This window comes from Poecilia reticulata, linkage group LG1 (genome assembly GCF_000633615.1).
Source record: "Poecilia reticulata strain Guanapo linkage group LG1, Guppy_female_1.0+MT, whole genome shotgun sequence".
NCBI lineage: Eukaryota > Metazoa > Chordata > Actinopteri > Cyprinodontiformes > Poeciliidae > Poecilia > Poecilia reticulata.
In genome coordinates this window covers 16,052,054-16,075,671 of record NC_024331.1, presented here as the reverse complement: position 1 = coordinate 16,075,671, position 23,618 = coordinate 16,052,054, and the positions used below count along the sequence as shown (strand labels likewise).

Below are 23,618 nucleotides of genomic sequence, written 5' to 3'. Positions count from 1 at the left end.
ACAAGTTTTTTCTGTTTATTTTACTTTAAATCCTTTACCCGGTGAATGATGGTTTATTAGAGATAACGATCACATCAGATCTGCTACATGTTCATCACCCGAGATATTTTCATCTATGAAGTCCGTCGAGAGCTCCGACTCACCTAAAGTCTCCATCACTGTCCTCAGCCGCAGCACTTCACTAGAACGTTCTCCGTTCTCTTCTAAATGCAACCGTCCTCCTCACAGATGAGAGTGGGATGCGTTTGCCCTCTCCTCTCGTCGCTGCCTTTAAAACTTCCAGATCAGGAAGCCGGCATCACCGACACATTGCGGCTCACATGCTGCTGAGCTGGTTCAGTGTGTTACTGTGTAATGAATCAGCATGATGCTGCAAGACTGCATAACAGCCTCGGCACGGGTGCGCAAAACGTGTCAGGCCTTTTTCACCGTCTGCCTCCGCCCGTGTTTTGTAACGCCGCGCACATAACGCCAAAAACAAGTCCACCGTTGTTATACAGCTGGCTTTTTCCAAGTTGACTGCTGTACTTTTCCACACTGATGTAACTAGATCTGAATGTTTACAGAGTACTGGAAATGCAGGGACCAAACTATATGTTCATATCAATAATAAAAACAATACAAATATATATATTTTTTATTTTAAATTTCCCATCGCAGTAGATTCAATAATTAACCGATATTTGTTAAATGGCAAAACTGTTTGCAACAATGTTGTGCTTTGTTTCTGTTGCCCCAGATTTGGGTTCAGCAATGGAGACTTTTTGAAGTTGTGGCTCTCAAAGAGCTTTATTGGCTGTCCTTAAAGCAAAATGGCTCAGAGAAAAGAGTTTATTGACAGGACAACCAGTAGGGATGCATTCCACAAATGTGACTGATGGCATGAAGAAAATGACTGTGGAAAGAAAGTTACACAAAGTCCCAATGCATTAAAAATGGTGATGGCAACATTATGCTGTGGGGTGTTTTTTTCCGCAGCGGCGGTAGTGAAGCTTATCAGAGACGATGGAAGCATGAACAGAGCTAAATGCAGGTCAATAATAGAAGAAAAGGGGAGACAGAGGTTCACTTTCCATCAAGACTTTAAACATCTACTCAGGGGTATCTGACCTAATCAAAGTCCAGATCTAAATACAATTGAGACTCTGCGCACGTCTTGTAATCTGATGTTCTCCGGCACTCTCCGTCAAATTTGTCAGAGTTTGAGTTGCAAAGAAGAGTTTTCTGACTTGTTTCAACCAATCATCAAATAATTCTGTTTACAGTGAGTGTGAAAAGGTCGACCAATCAATATTTCAGCTGTTTTGTAGTTTTCTGGGAGTTTGTTTCAGATCTGTGGCCGAATGCTGATTCTTTATCTTTGGTTCTGGTTCTGGAGATACAGGGCCTAACCAGAACCAGAAGACATGAGAGGTCTGGAAGGTTGATACAATAACAGCAGATCTTTAATGTGTTTTGGTGATTTCTAAACTAATGACAGTATTTTAAAGTCTATTCTTTGAGCTACAGGGAGCCAGTGTAGGTTATGACTTCAGGCTATGAACTGGGGTGATGTGCTCCATCTTCCTGGTTTTATTGAGAACACAGAGTTCTTTGTTTGTTCTGCTTTCAGTTTAATTCTCATAATTCAGATAAAAAGATTCCGTTCTTTATCGGGCACTTTCATTATGTGGTTGTGTGTGAACAAACAGTCGGCTAAAACAACAACAACAACAACAGAGAACTAACTGTTCTTGCTGAATAATGATTGGTCACTGTGTTTAAGCAACCATCACATATCTCTGAACGTCTAATCAAAACCAGCGCGGCTTCTTTCCCAGCAGGGAGGCAGTCTTGGAGCCGATACAGAACAACGTTGACTCAGATGCTTCAGTGATGAGCTATAAGACCTCCAGGCAGAAAACAAGGTGCTGCGATCAGGTGCACAACATTAAGAACAAGTAAGAGAACAAGTAGTACTACGATCAGGTTGTACGTTTTACGCTCTGATGCACATGAGTGAAATTAACTTTAGCTTTGCATAACCTATTATCTACTGTTGCGAAACACTGGAAGACACTAAAATACACTGGGAAACACTCATAATGTCAGTTTGCTCAAATCTAAAGAAAGGTGTAAAGAAAAAAAAAAGTATTTCAGTCATGTGAAAGAAATAGACCGTGACAAATCATTTAAAAATGTTTTCCAACATATGAGGAGAGATTTTCAACCAAAACACAAATACATCAGAGGGAAATAAAGAAAAGTAAAAAAAAAAAGGTTGTCGTAATAACCTGGTTATTAACTGTGTGTGTAGTCACACTTGAACTAACATTCTGTTGAAGCAGCTTTTGGTCTTGTCTCTGCGTTCAGTCTACGCGGCTACATCTTGACCTTCGGCCACAAACTTGAAAAGGTTCTCCGCATTTCTGACTGGAAGGACATCGCTTGTTCTCAACACTGTTCAGGGGATTCAAAAGATTTTCTGCTTAATTTTGTTCTGGTCTACGTAACGTCACATTTCCTCTCGAGGTCGGCCTCACATAAAATCAACCTTCATCTTCAGTTCTCTGGCAGATCAGAGAGAGCGTAACATCCAAAGCTCACTGCAGTCTGAAACCGTCTATCAGATATCAACACATTTTCCAACAAGGTTTTTGGAATATTTTGTGCGTCAACTAGCTATTAGTATTAGGGTTTGCACACTTACGCAACAAGTATTTTATGCATTATATGTCATTAATGGTTTTTTTTGTCCAGTTGTACAGAATATGTTGCATAAAATACAGAAAAACATTTTCATTTTTCTTGTGCTCAGTTATTATTATTTATAGGTATAAGTTTTATCTCTCACAAAGAAACGCGTATATTATCTATCATTTAGATCAAATGTTTATAAGGGTGAAGCAAAACTGAAACAAGCCAAAGACACGACAGTGATTTAAAAACAGATCATGAACAAAACCTGTTAAGCAAGCAGTAGGAAGGAAGAACTCTGTTGTTATAACTATCCTCGCATACAAGTTGTCTACCTAGACTATGATATAATTTAAATGCCACTTATTGAAAACAGCAGTACCTTGCTTTATTTTTTATATGAATAAATGAATCCAAATTAAAAGGTCCAGTTTTGTTCTGCTGTTTAAATAGTTTTCAGAATGAAAGCTTTACAATCTGCTCTTGTTTCTCCATTGTTCAGGTGCCTAACAACGCACTACAAAACCCATCTATGTCTGTCTACCACGGATCACCAGCTGCCTGATCCTAAAATAAATTATTCTGGATCCCATAATAAATGGACGGTTGTGGTAACATACAGCATACATGCTGTACACAAATGAACATCACATCAGAGATCTAAAGACTCGACTGGTCAGTGTTTCTTAAGGTTACAGCAATGACCTAGAGAATTGTTTTTGTTTTTTTTAGTCTGCCACACCCATAAAGGAAATGCCAACAATGCTTGTTTATCAATCTCATAGCAAAGTGACAAGTAAACATGATATTTATCACCAGTCAACAAGCTGCAGGGAAAACATTTCTATAAATTACACGATTAGCCTCGACTTGATCCACCTGCTGTTTACTGACGTCCAAAATTTGTTCATATTGTTGCAACTGAAAACGCTCCGATATTTTCCTACGTCCGTGCCCGACGTGTGAGCAGAGATGAGATCGGATCTGTTCAGTCTGCGGTGTTACGTTGCCCCTTTACTCTTTGACCTTAGCAGCCTGAGTGAGGCAATGCAACATAAACAGAGACGATCATGTGGCTGTTATAGTAAATCTGGCTCCAGCACTCTGTCACAAGGAAACAGAGCTGTCTTTATCTCATGTAATAATTGATTACTATATTTAGGTCAGTGCTTACTGAATAGAACTAAGACAATCTGAGAGAAACCCAGCAAAGCAAAAGGTTTGAGAAATGCTGTGTGTTCAAACAATAAATTAATCTGGGGTTTTTTTTAATGCTGATTTTAATGAGAAACATGCATCAGTAAAGCTGCAGAATGACAATACCAACAAGCCGAGTTTATGGAGCAATAGCCCCACAGGGAGGAAAACTTGTAGCACCTATGCCACACACCTATTTAGGAACCTTGACATTATATATGGAATACATCCAAGAAGCTTCTCTAAATATACAATTCAGTCTGAGTTGATATACAAGACAACAGAAGTGCAAATACACAGCAAAGTCAACTTCTTGTTTTCCAAACACCCACCTTCTTTCTTAGAGTTAGGGGATCCCTTTCTTCTGAAGTTCAACTCTGGAGCAGCAAAGCCTTTTTATCTCCTAACCAGGATTTAGTTCTGCCAGAACACGCCACAGAAAAGCGCTGTGGCTCATTCAGCAAGCATTTGCATGATTTAGCTCAGAGGGGAGGGTGGGGGGTAAAGAATTAACTGACCCTCTAGAAGCAGGGCAAGGTCACACCCGAGAGAAACCGAATCTGTTCTGCCATCTGCTGGCTGGAATCACACAGTGAACATCAGCTGGGATGTCTGACAAGAGAAAAGAGAAGGAGGTATTATTCTCAGAGATGAACATTAACACAGAAACACAGTGGTGGCATCATGGCATCATGTTGTGGTGAGGAAAATGGAAGCGTGTTTGAAATGGTGAGAGCAAATTACAGAAAACTACCTGTACGGCAGTGACTGCGTGTCACAGCAATCAAAGTCCCACAAGCACAAATACTGCTTTAGAGAAACGCACCCGTTTGTAATGCACTTCTAAAGGACACCAGGTAAGACGGATAGTTTTGGGGAGTTTAAACATCATTCATTCGAATTTATCGTGGCGATGATACATCAAAATTTCTATCATGATAAGAAGTTTATCACACACAGTGGCGCAGTTGGTAGAGCTGTTGCCTTGCAGCAAGAAGGTTCTGGGTTTGATTCCCAGCCCCGGTCTTTCTGCATGGAGTTTGCATGTTCTCCCTGTGCATGGTGGGTTTTCTCCAGGTACTCCGGTTTCCTCCCACAGTCCAAAAACATGATTGTCAGGCTAATTGGCCCGTCTAAATTGTCCCTAGGTGTGAGTGTGTGTGTGCATGGTTGTTTGTCCTGTGTGTCTCTGTGTTGCCCTGTGACAGACTGGTGACCTGTCCAGGGTGACACCGCCTCTCGCCCGAACGTTAGCTGGAGATAGGCACCAGCACCTCCCGACCCCACTAAGGGACTAGGGTGTAAAGAAAATGGATGGATGGAAGTTTATCACAATAAAAGATTCTGTAAAAGCTCACCCCTAAAGCACACTTAAAAATTTTAAGATAATCATAGCATCTAGAATCTTCTATTTACTATAAATGGTGTAAACTAAAGCATGTGCCCGTTTCTTACTTTGCAAAAATGGGAAAGACAAGATGTCTTGAGCTGCAAAGGTTAGAAAAAGAAAATACCTACCTGTCTTAAAAATATCCCTGAAGGTCACTGAAGGACCAGAGCCAGAAAATGAAACAGCAATTAAATTGTTTTTTATTTTCTGAGTTTTTATTAATCTCTGTCAGAGTTGCCAAAAAAAAAACAAACCATAGAGGGTGCTCCAATTAATGCACTGAAAATTTTTTAAAAAGTCAACAGTATAACACATACTGTATATGACTAACATTGTTGGACAATGTTAGAACTGTTTCACTATGGATTTAGAGAAAAATAATTGATCTAAAAATAGATTTTATTTATATTCTTTTAACTTCACAAATATTGCAGAACGACAAATAGAGAACACATCTTTTTATCATTGTTTATATTCTCGTTTATTGATCGTCTCCTGTACTGATAGTGTAGGCAGGTTTGTCTTGTGATGCGTGAAGATGTATGGTGCACAATCTGTTATTGCTGCCACCGCTCTATTGCTTTATCTCCCAGTCGTTTGCTAAACTCCAGCATCGCTTGGTGCAGCAGCGTGTTGATGCTCATCAGCTGCAGGTTCCTGTTCTTCAGCTCTTTCAACCCCGAGCCCATTAACGACAGCAGTTTGTTGTCACTCTTCTTGATGCCTTTAATCACAGAGTTATCTTGTCTAAATCCTTCCTGTATCTCTTTGAAAAGGGCCTTTGTTTTGTTGCTGAACTCCTGGACCTCCTGCTGGTACCTCTCTTTCTCCTGCCTGCTGGTGCTGATGTCCTCCATCATCTGTCTGATGGAGAGTTGCAGCCTGCTGTTCTCTTTTTTGATCTGCCCCAAAATCAGACTGAGCCCGTACATGTTCACCTCCATTTCTCTCAGGACTGAGTTCTGTTTGTTCACCATGTTGATGTGAGACTCGTGCAGCTCCCCCAGCTCGGCCTTCATCTCATCTCTGGGCGCCAGCAGCTTTCTGGTGTGCTCCGTCATGTCCTGGATGGACTGCTCCAGCTCGGACTTCCTCTTAGTCAGCGCGTCTTTCTGCTCGCGAATCTTGTCGTTCTTCAATTTCTCCTCTCTCCACTTTGTCTCCACCTCTTTCAGCGTCTTCATTAGCTCCTCCTGCTCCCTCTCCTTCTCCTCGATGCTCCTATTGATCTTCTCCGTCCCCGCGATGATCTGATCCACTTCCTGCTGGCAGAGGCTTTGGGTCTCTCTGTTCTTCTTCTCCAGTAGAGCCATCTGATGGAGCATCAAGTCAAAATTTTCGCTGTCAGGATGCCGCTCAAGCAGCGCAGCCCGCTCCTGCAACAGCGCCTCATATCTCTTTTTGTTTTTGTGTATACTGGATGTCATTTTCTCCTCATAATTCTGCTGCTTTCTCTTCTTAGTCTCCAGGACCCTGTTGAGTCGCTTGATTTTCTCTTCTAAGTGCTTGATTTTTAATTTCACCTCATCCAGATCGACAATCAGCTCTTTCTTTCTGGATTCAGCAATGCGTCTGCTGATCTGCTCGTCCTCCAGGAGCTCTTGCATTATCTTCTCCATCTCCATGATATCCTTGTTCTGCTTGACGATGGAGGCAATGCGCTCCTCCAGCTGCACCCGGGAGCGCTCCAGCTCCGTGGAGACCCACTGATGGTCGGCCGCGACCTCCTCCTCCACTCCAAGCTGACGCTTGCACAGTTTAGAATGGTAGGCCAGCGATTCTTTGAGGAGCACCTGGGCAGCCAGAGCATCCTCTAGGCCGTCTTCCACTTCAATGGTTTCCTTTTGCAGATTTTTGACGGTGACATTGAAGACTTCCTCTTGCATTTCGCTGTGCTTCTCCTGCGTCTCTATCTGTTGGTTCAGCTCTTTGTTCTTCACCATTTCTTCCTGTAGTTGTTGTTCACAACTAAAGTAGGACACCTTCAAACTTTCCAAATTGTCCTGCACTTCAGTTGTCTGCTGAAAGAGCTTTTCTATTTTGCTTTCCATTTCCCTTTTATTCTCTTTAAGCTCCTTTAATTCCAATCCAATCTTCTCAACCACCTTCCTCTCCTGCTTAACCTGTTCCATCCTGTCGGCCATCTTTTTGTCCAGGTTCTTCTTTTCATCAGAGAACCTCTCCCTTTCCAAAGCCACGCTTTGCTTGAAGGACAATTTCTGCTGCTCAACAACAACGATGGAGTTTCTCAACTGCTCTGTCTGCTCCAGCGTCTCGTCCAGATGCTGCTGCCTGCTGTATCTGAGACTGACCAGAACATTCAGAGAGGCGATCAGCTCCTTGTGTTCATCCCTCACCCGATCTCTCTCTCCCTGAATCAATTCGTGTTTTTCTAACTGCTCCTGCAGCTTATTTTCTTTCTCCCGTACGGTCTGAAAGGATAGCCTGAGCTCTCTGTGGAGCTGCTCTATCTCCTCGGCGTTAACAGCCCGGGCTGCTGCTTTGTCTCTCAGGATTTCATCCCTCAAACAATCAGTCATGTTTAGAATCGTATATCTAAGCTTGCAGTTTTCTATGGTCTCCACTTCCAAGAGCTCACGAACAGCTCGCCTTGTGGCCTCTAACTCGGCTACGGCTTCTGCAATGGCCGTGAGGTGGACGCATCCTTCGTCTGAGAACCGGAGTTTGTCCTCTCTAAGTTCTCTCTCCAGGTCCTTCAGACGCTCCAGCGCCGCCACAACGGCGGGGAACTCGGGAACCATAAAAGAGGCCATTTTCCTCCAACTCCTTTGCTTTTTACACCAACTTTGCGGCGCTAAAATTAGCCGTTATGAACCTAACCGCTTTCGAACGCTGTAACCACGGCAACGGAGCTTCGTACGGGAAGCCGCTGAGACCAGAAAAGACCAGTAACCGCAAACCCCGAAATAAAGCGACTGCATCCAAAGGACAACGAAGCTTCCACAAAATACGCAACATTAACATAAGGATAGAGATTCAAAATCGATTCAAAATCGTATGAAATGTAAGAGAAGCTCCTGCGACTATAGAAAAGAAAGCAAAACGCTCGGTTTAGCGGCTTACCTGACGCTGAGGTTGACCTACAAAATGTCTGTGTCAGCTTAAAATCAAACAGCAAGTGTCAGCACAATAACCCTGGGTTGCCAGGTTTGAGTTTTATACCTACATTAGTCATGTTGAATCTCCGCTTTTGTACATGAATGAACAATAAAATATGTTTTTCATAAGGCAAGAAGAAAGACGTTGCATCAAAGCTATAGACTAATTTTTTTACATTGTTTCAGAAAATGATTAAGTTTTATGTATGGAATCGCAGTTAAGTCAAATTATCTGGATTACATGATAAATCTGAAGTAAGCCTGCTTTACTTTTCAAATTCAAAAATACTTTATAGATTCCAAAGGGAAACTAAATGTCATTGTAACTCATTAATTCAGATTCTTCAAAAGAGTTACTGTAGATGATAAAAATCATCTATACAGATCTCTTGTAGCGATGTGTTACAGCAAATCTGAAGAAGCCTCTGACTGAAGGTACCATGTACTCCTAAAACAGTCTCATGAAGAGGGTGTTCAGGGTTGTCCAAAATTTTCTTGATTTTATGAAGAATCTTTCTTTGCATCATCATCTCCAGAGTTTCCACAGTCGTGCACAGAACAGTACTAGCCTGTTTTATCAGGCTGTTGAACATTTATAGGTCCCTGGCTCTGATGCTGCTGCCCCAACAGATGATGGCAGAAGAGATAATGAGCAACTACTACTAGTGTACGTCACCTTCCTTCCAAAAGTCGATAAAGTCTTTGACATTTATCTGTCTGAAAAGGCTTGTAAAGCAATCTCTAAGGCTTTTGGACTGCAGCAAACCACAGGGAGAGGCATTATGCACAAATATATAACATTAGTGATTGTTCCCAGAAGTAGGTGGCCTACCAGAATTACTCCAGGAGTGCACGAACAACTCATTTGGGAGGTTATAAAAGAACCATAACAACATCTAAAGCTCCAAAACACAGTTGCTTAATTATTGATTCAAGAATATAAAAGAAACTGAGCCAAAACAGCCTCCATGTGATAGTTACCAAAAAACACTTTTGAACAAAAACAACCCAAACACACATCTCACATTTGCAAAAGATATCTTGAATAAAACACAGGATTACTTTAAATAAATCAAACCACTTTAACTCATCAGTGGAAAAAACAAAACGTGTTGGCGGTTTTATTGCACTATGAGCTCAATGTTGAAAACACCTTCACTATATGAGGGCAGTTTTGTCAATATAAAGAAGCCCATAACCTGCTTTGCTAGTTCAAGGTGAAGTATGCTAATATTGAGAATATGAGAAAATAGGTAACTTTGTGAGGGTTTTCTTTGTTTGAGGTTTTAGTCTTTAATATTTTAAGTATAAAAAAAATTAAAACCAGGTTATTTTTCTATTCATCTGTGTTTTGCCACACACCCCACCCTCAGAATGAAAATATAATTGGTATATTTCAATGTCATATTTCAAAAAAAAAATCAAACACATTCTTGCTTTTATAAGTTATTTTTAAATTTTCGCAATGATTTTTCTTTTCCATTTCACAGCATTTTAAAACTTTAACTGTTCCATATAGACAAAGTAAGGATTAAAACCGTTGATGTTTCGGTTCTTAAAGCGAACAGAAAAGAAATGTATCAATCAGTTTGAGTTTGTTTACGTCTGCACATGTATTTCGCGCAGTTGTGTTGACAAGTGGACCTGGCAACCTGAGTGATCGCATGGTGTTGACGTATGTCGACAAATAAATGCGTAAAAGCACAGAAGTACAGTGGATAGATCAGTACCCAAACCCTTATGTTGACATTTCATCATCCTTAACAACGAATGTCGGTTACATTATACATTATGTGACGACTATGTACTAGTCTGGTTTGAATTTTATACTCACCAAATGAAAGTAGTAATACTCCTGCAACGGTACTTGTTCTACACGCTGCAGCTCTGGCAGCAGCTCCATGGCTAGTCTGCACAGAAGAACCACAGAAACATGGACCTCATCTCCAAACCCAGGAGCAAATCTGTGGTGTGGACATACTTTGGCCTGAAAGCGGATGAGAGGGGACAGCCTCTGAACACCGGGGAGGTCATCTGCCGTCTCTGCCGGAAAATAGTGCTCGCTAAAGGAGGAAACACCACCAATCTGAGGAGCCATCTATCGCGGCGCCATCGCGCAGATTTCTATGAGCTCACTTCCTTTGCGACTGCTGCTGGTGCTTCGTTTGAACTTCAAGGTACTCTTCGGCCTATTGTTAAGGTTTTCCCTCTTAAAATGCATGGAATATTAACTGTGCATGCAGGTTTTGTCGTTAAACTGTAACTGCATACCTAACAGGCCTCCTTTTTGCCAGGTCGTTGTGCAGATGCAGAGTAGATGTAATAAAGTTTCAAGAACATGAAGTTGGCATTCAGCTCTAGATTAAAGGGCTACTCCACTGCACCTGCTAACGAGACAACCTTGAACCATCCAGTTTTAGTTGGAAAAAAAAAAAGAATATGTATAAAAATAAAAACTAGCATACCCAGAATGCTCAAATGGAGTCCTGCTTAAAAACGACATCACCTCAACAACTCAAACCTTGATATGTGTAGATTATTTTTTTAAAAACAAAAAACGGCATCGTTTTTGGTTTGTGAAAGTTATTCTAGTTGCAAAAACACAAGGCTGGTGTTAAGACATTTGGGGCATCACAACAGCTTTCATTGAGTCATAAAAGCTAAACCAACGACACAACTTTAATAAACATCTGAGATCTGCACAAAACAGTTGTATTTATCATATGAACTTACACACACAAGTTACATTTTTATTTATTTAAGCTACTTATGCAGCAGGGCCGAGCTCAAATCGTAACACCGCGCCTACTAATGGCACTTCCGGTGGCAGGTGTCATTAGGCGTCACAAGTGCCACTGTTTTCGGGGCTAGCTGTCAGTGTTGTCACTGACTTCGGCTGACTTAGCCCCGAAAACAGTAGCAGCCATGACACCTGCCACTGGAAGTGCCGCGGTAGGTGCGGTGTCACGATTTGCGCCTGGTGTTTCTCTACTTGTGTGGCTAACTATCTTGAACTCTGAAACCTGTTGGCTGTCCAGTTACTCAGCATTGGACACCGAAGTCGGTAGTACTGTAGTTGCGTTTACATTAGTAGTTTTACTGCACCAAGTTTTTACTTTTGCTTGAGTTACTGTGTTATGAAATGTCGCTACTCTTAGTCGGAGTGAAATTTCTGGATGTTATATATAATTACACTAAATAAAATAAAATGTATATATATATATAACAAATGTTCATTTCTTTCAACTAAAAATGAACACACCTAAATATATCCACAGTTTATGAAGTGAGATTTATTATTTGTATATGTTTTTTTGGCAACAATTTCCCAATTTTGGAAGAAAAAAAAAGTATATCTTACCTTTTATATGTAGTTGTAATATGTTATTTATTTTGATTCATTTTTTTCAGTCTTTAAAGATCCTGAATTTACACATAACTTTGATTATATCATTTTATTATTTTGAAATGTTAAATCAGATGTGATGATCGGTTACTCAGTACTTAAGTAGACTTTTAGCAAAATGCTTTTTAAATTTTTTTTACTTGACTTTTTACTTTTATTTACCTAAGAAAAAAATATGTTGAAGTAATGCTACTCTTTAGTTTAATTTTTGTACCCTCTTACTGAATTTCATTTAGAAATGTCAGAGTAAAAGGGGTTGCATACACTTGCAGACCACAATTTTTTTTTATTTTTATTTTTATATATATATTTATAAAAATGTAAATACTGTGCAGCCTTTTCCTTCCACTTTATAGATGTGCACTACTTGGTCTATCGTATAAACCCCAAGACGATACACTGAGGTTTAGAATTTTAATATGACAAAATGTTGAAAAGTTCAAGAGAAATTGATAAAGAATCACTCACCAGCTTCAGCAAACATTGTCACAAAGGATTTTTCTTTCATTATGGGGTTGAAAAACAAATTTCTCACAAAAACATAGACATCTCTGGGATACAGAAGCATCTCCTTCCTGAACAGTGTGATGTCTGGACATCCCAGTTGTTTTAATACACGTTTATTAATGTTTAAAGAAGATGCAATCAGGCATCAGGAAACTGTACCCAATGATGAACCAGGCTGGAGGAGCACCACAGTTCTCTTTCTGATGTATTAGCCATTTTCTTTTCTTTATCCCTTGCCACACAAGTAAACAGTCAGTTTGAGGCGTTCTCTTAAGTAATTCAACAGGTGTGCATCTATTTAACTCAAATGTTGTGAATGAGCCTATTAGAAATGTGCAAAGCCATAACACAATCTGGGTTTTCCCATACTTTAAACGGCATAGCAACTTAAGTGTCTGAAAACTTTTGAATTTGATGGATGTTGAAAATATTTTCAGCAATTTCTCTCTTTCTGGTATATAGCACATATACATTGCTGTGTTAATCCAGACAGGAAAGTAAATTCAGCCTGATTTAATACATGACAGTAAGAAAAGATGGTTGTCTATTTGTAAAGTGAGTGTAAATATCTGGTTTCAACTGTATAACTATATAATGATTTTTACTTAAGTAGGCATTTAGCAAAATCCTTTTTTTTTTACTTTTACTTGGATAATTTCTTAGACTACTTGTTACTTTTATTTATTTATAAAATACTTTGAAGTAATGCTACTCTTACTTTAGTATTTTGTGTGCCCACCTGTCCTACTGGATTTAATTTAGAAATGTTAAGAGTATGGGTGCTGTGGTGGCACAGCGGCTAAGCACAACCCACATATGGAGGCCTTAGTCCTCGACACGGCAGTCGCAGGTTCGATTCCCGACCTGGTGACCCTTGCCGCATGTCTTCCCCCTTCTCTCATTACCCACCCTCTTGTCAATTCACTGTCAAATAAAGGCCATTAGAGCCAATAAAAAAAGAAGAGTAAAGGGGGCATAATGATTTTAGACTTTTTAAGATCTAAATGTCTTATAGTAATTGTCAGTGCAGCAAATTCAAGTGCAAGTTATAATTTTCCATTCAACCTCCTTTACATCTAAAAGGTACCACATCACCTTCTTCGTATATTTTTGAAATATCGAATAATTATTATTCATATTAATGTCTGAAATAGCTTTGTTACCCCCCACCCAGTCTAATATTGATAGTTGCACCAATCCTGGACAGTACTGATATCCAGTTTTCAATCAGAATAAATGTGGTGCTGGTTCCTTGATATAGTTCTGAATTTAACCAAAGATTGACAAATTATCCACGTTATTGCTTCAGTATCAGGTATGTGATACTTCAGAGGTTCTTCAGTATCACATACCTGTCGTTTGAGCTGGTTCTGGCTTCACCTTAGCATGTAGAACAGTGGGGGCTGTTTCTATTTCCTAATGAGGAGGACATGTTGTGAGGAATGTGTGAGGGGCAATTTAAATGGGAAGCAGTGGGGGAAGGGAGGAGAGATCACTGACCACATGAGGTAAGAGGAAAATTCAAAACCTGTTGGACTTGTTTCATGAAAAAAAAAGCTGTGTTTTGAATGAATTCAGTTCTAACTTTTGAGGGCTTTTTTGTTCCTGTCCTATTTTGTTTTTGTTTTTTTAGTGCATTTATGCAGCTGTGTTGGGAGAATTATCTGGCAACCTCTGCTGTCCGTGTGTGTTGCCGTTGGTCGACTCGTAAAGACGTAAAAACATAGAAATAGAGCAGATAGACCTTGAACTATTAACTGGATTTTTTTGTGTGTGTGTTTTTCGTCACTCCGCCCTGGAGGATTGTTCAGACTGAATCCTGAACAATACACCGATGCGCAGGGTTTGCCGCAAAAACCCGATCCTCTGGATCAGTGTTACTTTGGCACATTAAAAACATCGGCGCAGTTCTCCTGGGGACACTTCTACCACACCGAGCTCTGCCTGCAGCTCTGCAGCCAGCCTCTCTGCAGAAAAAGGGGGCCGCAAAAACATGGATCTCGTAATCAAGCCGAGAGCAAAGTCATTCGTGTGGCTTTATTTTGGCTATAAAGCTGGCGAAAATGGCCGGCCGTTGAATCCCGACGAGGTCGTTTGCCGTTTATGCCGAAAGATTGTGTGCGCAAAGGGAAACACCACGAATTTAAGGAGTCATCTGAGGCGTCGACATCCAACTGAGTTCAATGAGAGCATTGGTTCCGCGACCGCTGGATCTTCCCTGGAGCCTCAAGGTAATATAACGCTACATTTAGCGCCTCGTTTAGCTGCTGGAAACATCCACCAGCACTTTTTCTATTGACATAATAAGTCGAGCATGAAACATTGGATGGAATCCTGCTCTATATTTCGATGTGTTGCTGAATGGCCCTAAAGCGTGGTCGTGCAAACAAGTAACACGGATAAAACACGCCTTTAAAGCTGAGAGACGAATTTAGAATATTCATCGTACTTTGAAACATTAAAACTAGCTAATGCAAATGTAGAAGAACCCAGAGGTCCTGAACAATTTGCGTGTTAAATTTCTAGAGGATCCCTAACTGATTACAAGGAGGTCACCGAGTGTAGGTATTGGAGTTTGTATTTTGTCTTTATTTCATTTTCTATTCTGACTTGTAACTTATTTTCTTTCTTTGCCAGTAAATTGTACAATGTAGCACCTTGTAAAATATTGTGCTACGCCTGCGCACAGCGCAAATTCACCTAGTTGCTATGGTATTCCCTAAACGGCTGAGCACGTGCAGCAAACTAAAGAAAACACCAACGTTTGGCTAAGCCTGTATTGTTATCATTTTTAGGCGGGGGGCGCGGTGTTCTGCTGCATCATCAACATTTTACACACCACCGCCCGCCCTGGAGTGCATTCATAAATTTGTCGCCATTTTCTCGAAGCATTAATATGCTTTATTCATACTACATAGAATTTCCTCTGAAACCGAGAGATTGGAGCTCATATCTGGAAGTGACATCATAGCCGAAATGAACGCATTCCTGATTCTGCTATCGTTGTATCCCGGAAGTAGGAGTAATGAATGACGCTACACCACTTTCCTGTTTCGAAAAGTAGAGAAGACAACGCTGTTTTTTTTCCATTTAACTTTTATTTAACAAAGATAAAAACAAAAAACAAATTTAACTTAAACATTTCATTTAAAAGAGTGTCCTGGGGTAGACTGCAGCAGAACAAGATGCAAACAAGACTGTTTCTGTCTGCAATAAATCATTAACAATATTGCGACAGACATTTGATTAATATCAATAATCATATGCCAATTGAAAATACGTCTGATATAATGGTTAATTTCACTGAATCCCCATCCAGACCCCCACAGCATTATGGGGGATGAAGGCAGTGGGAAAGCTGTAAAGTAAGGGAAGAAATTGGAGTTCAATTGCTCAAGGAGAAACTGTGGGGAAACATGGAAGGTCGTGTCAGCAGTTTGGCAGTATTTCAGGGATTTAAAGCAACAAAAAAAAAAAATCAATAATTATGAATATTCATTGATATGATTGATATACTGCGATAACGTTTTTTAGCCTTATCATCCAGTCGCACTTAGATATACGTGACTCTAGTAAAACAACTCCCATAAAACATCAGCAGCCAGAGTTTTTTTTCTCCTTGTTCTTCAACAATCCTTTAAAACTGTTCAATGAAACCATCTCCTCAATCTGCAACCACTTGATCTTTTCTGTTGGATGCAACTCTGAAGATATTGAGGCAGCTGAACTATGATGCCTCTATATTAATATCCTCTATTATTTACTTTTGATTCAGGTCTACAATCTATCTTTATTATAACTGCTTATACTGTGTTTGTCCATACAAATTAGATTGTTTGATCACATGTGAAGGTGAAATTTGATTGACTTAAATCTGCTGGACTTTTTTTTTTCTTATTCTATTTGCTCTGGTTTTGGTCATCAGCAGGTTGCCATGTTTACAGATGAAGTTTCACACAAAAAATTGCTGGTGAGTTGATTAACTCACCAGCAATTTAATCAACTCATTAACATGAGTTGATTAGCTGATGAGTTAATCAACTCATCTATCCATGCTGTCCCTGCCCGCCTGTACAAATGATTGCACAGGGTAAAAATTCAGTGTTTAAATGAAATTTCTTGAAAAACATATGATTCTAATGACTCTATTCTTGCATAATCCTATATTCCATTAACCCTAACAACAACAATTCTTCTGTCAGTTAAAACTTTATGAAAACTTCACTTGTATTAATTTTTTAGCATTTAAATTCCATTTTTAGTATGTTAAATCATCATCCATGCTACCATAGTAGCACCCAATGACATAATCCAAGGAAATCTCAGTTTGCAGCATATTAACTATCTCCTGCTGATAGACCGAATATAGAAAAGCAGGCTGTATGTCGTCTAATCTCAACATATAGGTTGATGGTGTCTGTGTCACTACTGATGGGTGATTGAAGGGAAGATTAATCTGAAGCAAGGTTGGCAATGAGATGGAAAAATATTGGAAACATCAGACATGGACTGTGTCCAACTTGGAGGTTGAGGGACTGCAGTAAGCGAGGCTCCTAAGAAAGAAAAAATCGAAATGCTGGGAATGATTTTATTGGCTGGTCTGAGTCACACGGGGAATCTGGCAGCAGACAGCAGTATGGATTTTTTTTTTTTACTTCCGAGTAGGGCCATTGTGGGATTTGCATTTCATGGCATATTGACCTGGATGGCGACTAGAAGCAGATTTCTTTTGGTATTGAATTTTAAAAAAACATTTCTGGATGCTGCTTTCTAAACCGACCACTATTTTCTTGCTGCCTGCCATGAAGCCAACACTTTAACTGGGATATAGATTGTATCACAAACCAGTTAAATGTACTGGCTATTTGTGCAAAGATGCTGGAATACCCTTAAGTTTTCCTGTAGTAGGAACTTGAACACCATCCTAGGAGCTATAAATGTTCTAAAAAATTTTACATTTCTATCTTGTCAGCACTCTTAGAAATAACAATAGTTTGGTGTGTGAAGGTTTGGAAGCAGAGGAATACCCAGATAATTCAGCTCATCTAGAAGATCTACCTTTTCATTAGAAAGCCGTGTTTTGTCTATTCAGTTGCTACAAAAAAATCTATGAAATATTCTGATTATTTGTTTTACGTGAATGCTTTGCAGCTTTCATCTGAAGTTGATTTCAAATACATGATGATGCTGTTTGTATTTTCTCCAGCTCTAGATCTCAATCACGAAGAACTCAACGAGGATGTGCCGCTCCTCCAGACACCTACCACCTCCAATTACGTTCCCGATGCGGTGGTCCCGCCGGGTGAGCCGTGGCTCCATGGTGGCCCTTCCCGGGCCATGCTGTCCCTGCCCGCCTGCCTCTCCCTCAGTTCGGACAGGGCGTCGTCGGGCGAGGAACAGATGGAGCTGAAGGTGTACGCCAAGTGCCAGCTGCAGCAGGGGGTCCTGTTTGGGCCCTTTCTGGGGGAGGTGTGCAAGGGACAAATGCCGAGCAACCTCAGATATGCCTGGGCTGTGAGTTGACACACCTGCAAGATTTTACTTAACAGGATCATTTTGTAAAGTTTAGAAAACAACTTTTCTAGTAGCTGGCAAGTACGTTTTAATTATGACAATAAATATTTACAATATTTCAGTAAATCGGCAGGAAAAAATGTCGTGTAAGCTTTCAGATATTCAAGTAGGATTTTATTACATTTTTTGTTCTTTATTTTAATCCTAAATTAAAGATTTACAATTTGTAATTTCAAACCTTATTTAAAAGTTAAACAAATTTGTGCTTGATACAAAAATTTATAACACATTTACTGAAAAAAAATCCTTTTTTTTTTCTAGATCAGAGATGATTTTGCTTTCACATATGTTGATGCGTCTGATGAGAACAAATCTAACTGGATGAGGTGAGTTATTGATGTCACATCGCCGATCTTCCCCCGTCAGCCAACGCGCCTCACTGTAAATGTTTGCTCCGTGTTCTCAGATATGTATCATACACGAGCAACGAGGACGAACACAACTTGGTGGTTTTCCAGTTTTACCGTCACATCTACTACAAAGTTTCCCAGTCCATCTCAGAGGGAGCGGAGCTCAGAGTCTGGATCGGGAAGGATTACGCCTCCCTGTTGGGTCTAGGCATGAGTGAGTTCTCATCTACGGGCTTAATGTCCCCTGGTGGATGATCTGGTGCAAGTGGGCAACTCATAAAAGTGGAATATTATCAAAAAAGTTCATTTATTTTAGTCAATAGTTTATGTACATTGTAGATGTGTTGCACACAGAACATTTTATTTCACTGTTTGTTTATGTCAACTGAAGATTAAGGCTCACAGCTAAAAAAAAAAAAAAACAAAATTCAGTGTGAGAAAGTTTTGAATATTTCATAAGCCAAAGAAAAAGACCTTCATTCAGATATATTATAAAACAACCTTGACATTCTTGGCACATCAACAGAGCTACAGGCTGATGCAATAATTCGTGCAAAATAAAGTTCCCCAAGAAGTATTGTGTTTGTATAAAGTATATCCCGCATGGGATATACTTTATCCCATGCGGGATAAAGTATATCCCGCATGGGATAAAGCAAATTAAGTAGGCTTAATTTGCTTTAAACAGAATTTTGGGTTTTCATTAGCTTTTATCAAAATTAACAGAAATAAGTGCGTGAAATGTGTTTAATGTGTCCACATGAGGTTCAATGTTTTAAATGGAACTGCTGGAAAAAACAAAAACTGTTTTTGGCAATGTTCTAATTTATTGAGAAGGCTCCTGCACTGTTTTTATTTTTGTTTTTTTTTCACCTTACCAACTTTAGGCTGACTGGACTAAACTTAGTGTTATTGGCTTTTACAGGTGGCAATGCAAAATGTGAAATTGGAGACAAGGAAACGGCGCTGCGCCTCCTGCAGGACGTCCAGCTGGTTACCCTCCCAGAGCCGAGCAGCACCTCGCTTTGGTCCGACAGCAGCCAATCACAGAGCCCCATGCCGGTCATCAGTGAGGTGACGACGGTGTCAAACGCAGAAGCAGCCGGTGATCCGGGCTCCGCCTTCCCCCCGGCCATCCAGAACCAGTTTGTTTACAGCAGCTCCAGTGTGACCGACAAGTACGATTTCCTGCCTGGCAGCGAGAAGCTGCTGAGCCACCCAAACGCCCACCAGCACAGCGCCTGGCAGTTTTTTGGTTTGGAGCCGGATCCCACCGGTCGGCCTCTGGATCGAAGCATGGCCGTGTGCAAGTTGTGCATGGAGCGTGTGAGCTGTGGAGGAGCCTCAGATCTCCAGAACCATTTGACCATCAAGCATCACCTCAAACCTCGAGACATCACCAAGGATCGCGTCCTGGCAGCAGGTGACAAGAAAATACATGGCCAGGATAGGACTGATCCCACAACACAACCACACTTCATCCTTTAGATTTTATCAACACTTTTAGCCGAGGCTTAGCCATTTTAACGCGTTTTTGTCTCCTTTGACAGGTCAGCGTATTGTTCCTGTGATGACTCCTGGTGGCGTTCACACCAGCTCTCATGTCGCGACATCTTCTCAAGTGACTAATGCCATCACCAGCTTCCTCATCAAGGATCTGCAGTCGCCGACTCTGGTGGAAGGAGAAGGCTTCAAACAGCTGCTGCACACGCTGCTGCCCTCCTACAAGGAGCCTCTCTCCTCCCAGCAGCTGCAGACCATCCTCAGAGACCACTACATCAAGGCCAAGATCAACCTGGTCCAGCTGCTGAGGAGGAAAACCGCGAGCACTGACATCGAGGAGATGAGCGACTACACCGCTCCCATCGAGTTTGAGCCCCGGCGGCGTGGGCGAACCCTGAACCTCCAGAGGGCAGCTTCTCACTTTGTCACTTTGAGCGTGGACGTTTGGCTCCACAGCTGGCAGAACAGCTGCCAACATTACCTCACCCTTTGGGCTCATTACATCGACGATTGCGACTTCAGTCCTCACAACCTGGCCCTGGCCACCCAAAGACTGGAGGAGAGTGGAGCGAAAGACTTAAACCTCCAGGCAGTGGAGACGCAGGTGAAGGCGATGGCGCAGGAGTGGGGGGTCAGCCAGCCAAACCTGGTCTTGTTGGGAATGGAGGGGAAGCACAGGATGAGGCTGCGGCCCATAAAGACCGAGAAGGGGGTGGAGGCTACAGGGAGCCTCCCCCACCCAAACTCGACAACCTTTTTAGAGAGGGACGACTCTGCGTCGCCCGAGGAACCGCAGGTGTCCGCTGAGCACTTCAGCGAGGGCCTCCCCTCCGTCCCGTGTTTCTTCAGCGCCGTGCAGGGCTGCGTTGAGGAGATGATGCTGCACCCGGTGATCTTCAAGACCCTTTGCCAGTTCCAAGGGGTTCTCTCCACCCTGCTGCTGCCTCCCGCTCAGAAGAGAGGCTTGTACCACCATCACGCACGGAAGCTGCTGCACAGCCTGACCAAGTCGGAGCAGGACCGGGTCAAGCTGTGGGCTCACAGCCAGCCCACCTGGAATTTGCTCTATCCATTACTGAACTCCCTCATCAAACACAAGAGCCTAATCTGTGACATAATAAAGGACGCTAATGAAGAATGTATGGCCAGAGAGGAGACGGCCAGCGAACCGTTGGGCAGCTACCAGGCGAACTCCACCTCCAGCACGTCGTCGACGAGCCTCCCCTCATTGCGCTCCGAGTGGAAGGTGGTGGAGGAGCTCTGCTTGGTCCTCAAGCCTCTGGACGTGGCCTGTAGGACTTTGGCCAAAGAGGCCTTCCCTCGTCTGTCCCTCATCAAACCCATTCTCACGGGCTTGCTGTCACGTCACCTCGTGCCGCGGCCGGGCGACTCCTCGTCCATCCTGAAGGAAGTGAAGAGGATGATGAGACGGAACCTGGCGAGCTGCTACGACAGCCCAGCGGTGAACAGGGTGCTGTGCGTGGCATGTTCCCTCGACCCCCAGTTTCATGGGCTGGGCTTCATGGAGGAGAAGGTGAGCTTTGATTTGTTTTTTTTGTTGTTTCTTTCAAATACCTTTCCTAATACATTTTTCCTTCCACTTGACTTTCCATTTATGCTTTTAACATGGAGAAATCCACTTTATTTAGCAATGATCTGTTGTGCCTTACCGTATACTTTTCTGCCAGCAGATGGCAGTCTTTCACATAATATTGTATAAAAGAAAAATACATTTTTTATTTTATTTTTAGTGGTCTGATGGTATATTTAATTGAAAGTTAATTTATTGCTGTAAATGTTTAAATTGTTTAAACTTATTACACAAAAAGCAATATGATTCAATTCAAGAGTTTTTCTGTAATTATTTTAACAATTAAGCTTGTGGGAAAAAAACCCAAAAACTTGAATATTGTTAATTATTCATGTTTTTTGTCTTTTTGTTAGTTTAGAAAGAGCAGAATTTCTTGTGATTAGTCAGTTTTAGTTATGGTTAAAATCAAAACTCTCCGTTTTATTAATCGGTCATTTGAAAATAATTGTAAAGAAATCAATTAAGTAGTAGCATAATAAAAACAAAAAAGGTCATTTTCGAAAAAGATGAGGTGCGAAAAAAAAAAGTCAGATTGGGACGATTTTCTAAGATAAATTTACTTTATGTTCCTGGAGGCTGAAAAATAACTCTGTCAGCACGTCGGCTTATCCTGAAGTTTTAAACAAGAAATTTGCTCATGGATTCTCTCAATGTTTAGTCCGGATCAACATGGTGACCTTGGTCTCCGACAACAGATCTTCTCCAATTTGCCAGATTTTTATTTATTTTTTTCCCCTGGATGAGTTTCCTGCAAAGGATAATAAACTGTTTGAACCTCATGTTGCAGGAGCAGGTGGCCACATTCAACTGGCTGAAGCAGGAGGCTGTGAGGATCGCGAAGGAGGACAGGAAAGGGACTAAACCCAACCAGATGAAGAGAAGCTCCCCTCCCGTGTCCCCGGAGTCGGACAGCGAGATCCTGCGGCGGAGCAAACGCCTCAAAGAGTGTCCCCCGATCAACTTCAGAGAGCTGATCGTGGAAGACGAGTTCAGCGACGCTGGGGAAAACGACGACTGCGGCGACCCGTCGGACCCCTCTTGCCACGCGGGGCTCAGTGGCATGGAGTTCCTGCTGGGCGACCTGTTCTGCTCCACCCCCAGGAGCAGGCAGAGCTCCGTGGAGGAGTCCGTCGACATGGAGATGTCCGTCTTCAGAGCCGACAGAGGGGCTTCGCTGGGGGTGGAGCCGCTGCAGTGGTGGAGGACCAAGGCGACTCAATTTCCGCTGCTGGCCTCGGTGGCGCGGGTTTACATGGCCGCTCCGGCCGTGGCGGGAAATGCCGCCCAGGACTTCGCACAGGAAGGACCGGGGAGAACCACGAACAGGAAGAGGTCCACCATTCCGCCCGAAAGTCTGGACGCTATCCTGTTTCTGCACCATAACCGCATTTCCACCGCTGAGGGTGGGCAGGAGTGATGGACCAGGGGAAAAGGCTTATTGAACATTAGAGGGGTTTCTTTTCCCCAGAGAGGTTCTGATGAAAAGAACTGAACCATTCCCTTCAGACTGGACTCGTCCGAGTTAAAAGTGATCCAGAAACCAAATCTGCAAGATGATCTCAAATTTGAACAGCAGCGTCGGTCCTGGAGAACCAATCCGCAAATTTCCCCTTCATCTGATTTTGCAGATAGGCATTTACCGACACATTCATGATGTAGTTTTTCTTATTATATTTTATTTTTTATGTTTTTGGCTGCAGACTGCAAAAAAACAGAAATGTGTTGTTTTCTGTATTAGATTAGGTTTTAACTACTGACTTAGATTTAATTTAGTTTCTTACCCTGTAGTCCTTTGTGCCTTATCTCGTTTTGTTAGCCACTCCGTCACATGAAATGTTTTCTAACCAAATTCAGCTTTTCTTCCTAACTTCTTTTTATACTTTCTGCTGGTTACAGGTAGAATGACTGAACTGTTTATGGACTCTTTTTCTGCTGTTTTGTCTTTGATTTATTTTTGTTTTGTTCATAAAAACATGAAGTAAAAGTTAAAGATTGTATCAGTTGTGATCGCGTTGCAATGACACTATTGAGTAAAAATCAACTGTAAAACATGCTGTCATGTTCAAATAAAGGTTAGCATAACCTCTGCTGTGATAGTTTTGTACCACATTGTACTACTAAGCATAATATCTGTATCATAGGCTTTATAGAAGGAATTTTATACAGTCTGTGGTCTGTATTGTGCGTCCCTGAATGTATTCTTTCACCTTTTTATAATCAAATACAGAAAAAGAGGTTATTGTCCGAGTTATGTAGCAAACCTGTCCTATACTTCTTTTTCCAATAAAAGATTTAACATGTTGAA

The 23,618-nt window shown here is 41.5% G+C and overlaps 3 protein-coding genes across 7 annotated transcripts in view; 1 reads left to right on the top strand and 2 right to left on the bottom strand.

Moving 5' to 3' along the window:
- Nucleotides 1-10,303, bottom strand: part of LOC103463886 (nocturnin-like) — a 14,883-nt gene extending 4,580 nt beyond the window's left edge. The window contains exons 1-3 of one of the 4 annotated variants that reach the window (XM_008407619.1): nt 8,348-8,439; nt 4,392-4,485; nt 4,206-4,293 (exon numbers count right to left, since the gene is read on the bottom strand). Coding sequence is in view for 1 of the 4 variants with exons in the window: in XM_008407592.2 (XP_008405814.1) it covers nt 144-156 (13 nt within the window). In the remaining 3 variants the exon portion in view is untranslated. Of the gene's footprint in view, nt 1-143; nt 1,427-4,205; nt 4,486-8,347; nt 8,440-10,216 lie in introns of those variants that run through there. The other 3 variants (XM_008407610.2, XM_008407627.1, XM_008407592.2) reach the window with 3 other exon arrangements.
- On the bottom strand, nt 5,720-8,323 carry ccdc175 (coiled-coil domain containing 175). Its single transcript, XM_008407569.2, has one exon. It carries the CDS (start codon nt 8,035-8,037, stop codon nt 5,821-5,823), a length of 2,217 nt encoding a protein of 738 aa, XP_008405791.1. The 5' UTR covers nt 8,038-8,323; the 3' UTR covers nt 5,720-5,820.
- LOC103463877 (uncharacterized) lies at nt 10,227-23,618 on the top strand. Of its 2 annotated transcripts, none has more exons than XM_017305720.1 (7): nt 10,227-10,559; nt 17,502-17,809; nt 18,131-18,195; nt 18,276-18,433; nt 19,145-19,642; nt 19,770-21,256; nt 22,101-23,618. In XM_017305720.1, the coding sequence occupies exons 1-7, from the start codon at nt 10,316-10,318 to the stop codon at nt 22,728-22,730; spliced, it is 3,390 nt and encodes a 1,129-aa protein (XP_017161209.1). In that variant the 5' UTR covers nt 10,227-10,315; the 3' UTR covers nt 22,731-23,618. The 2 variants fall into 2 exon arrangements, with proteins under 2 accessions (XP_017161209.1, XP_008405778.1); XM_008407556.2 differs by lacking the exon at nt 10,227-10,559 and adding an exon at nt 13,285-14,526.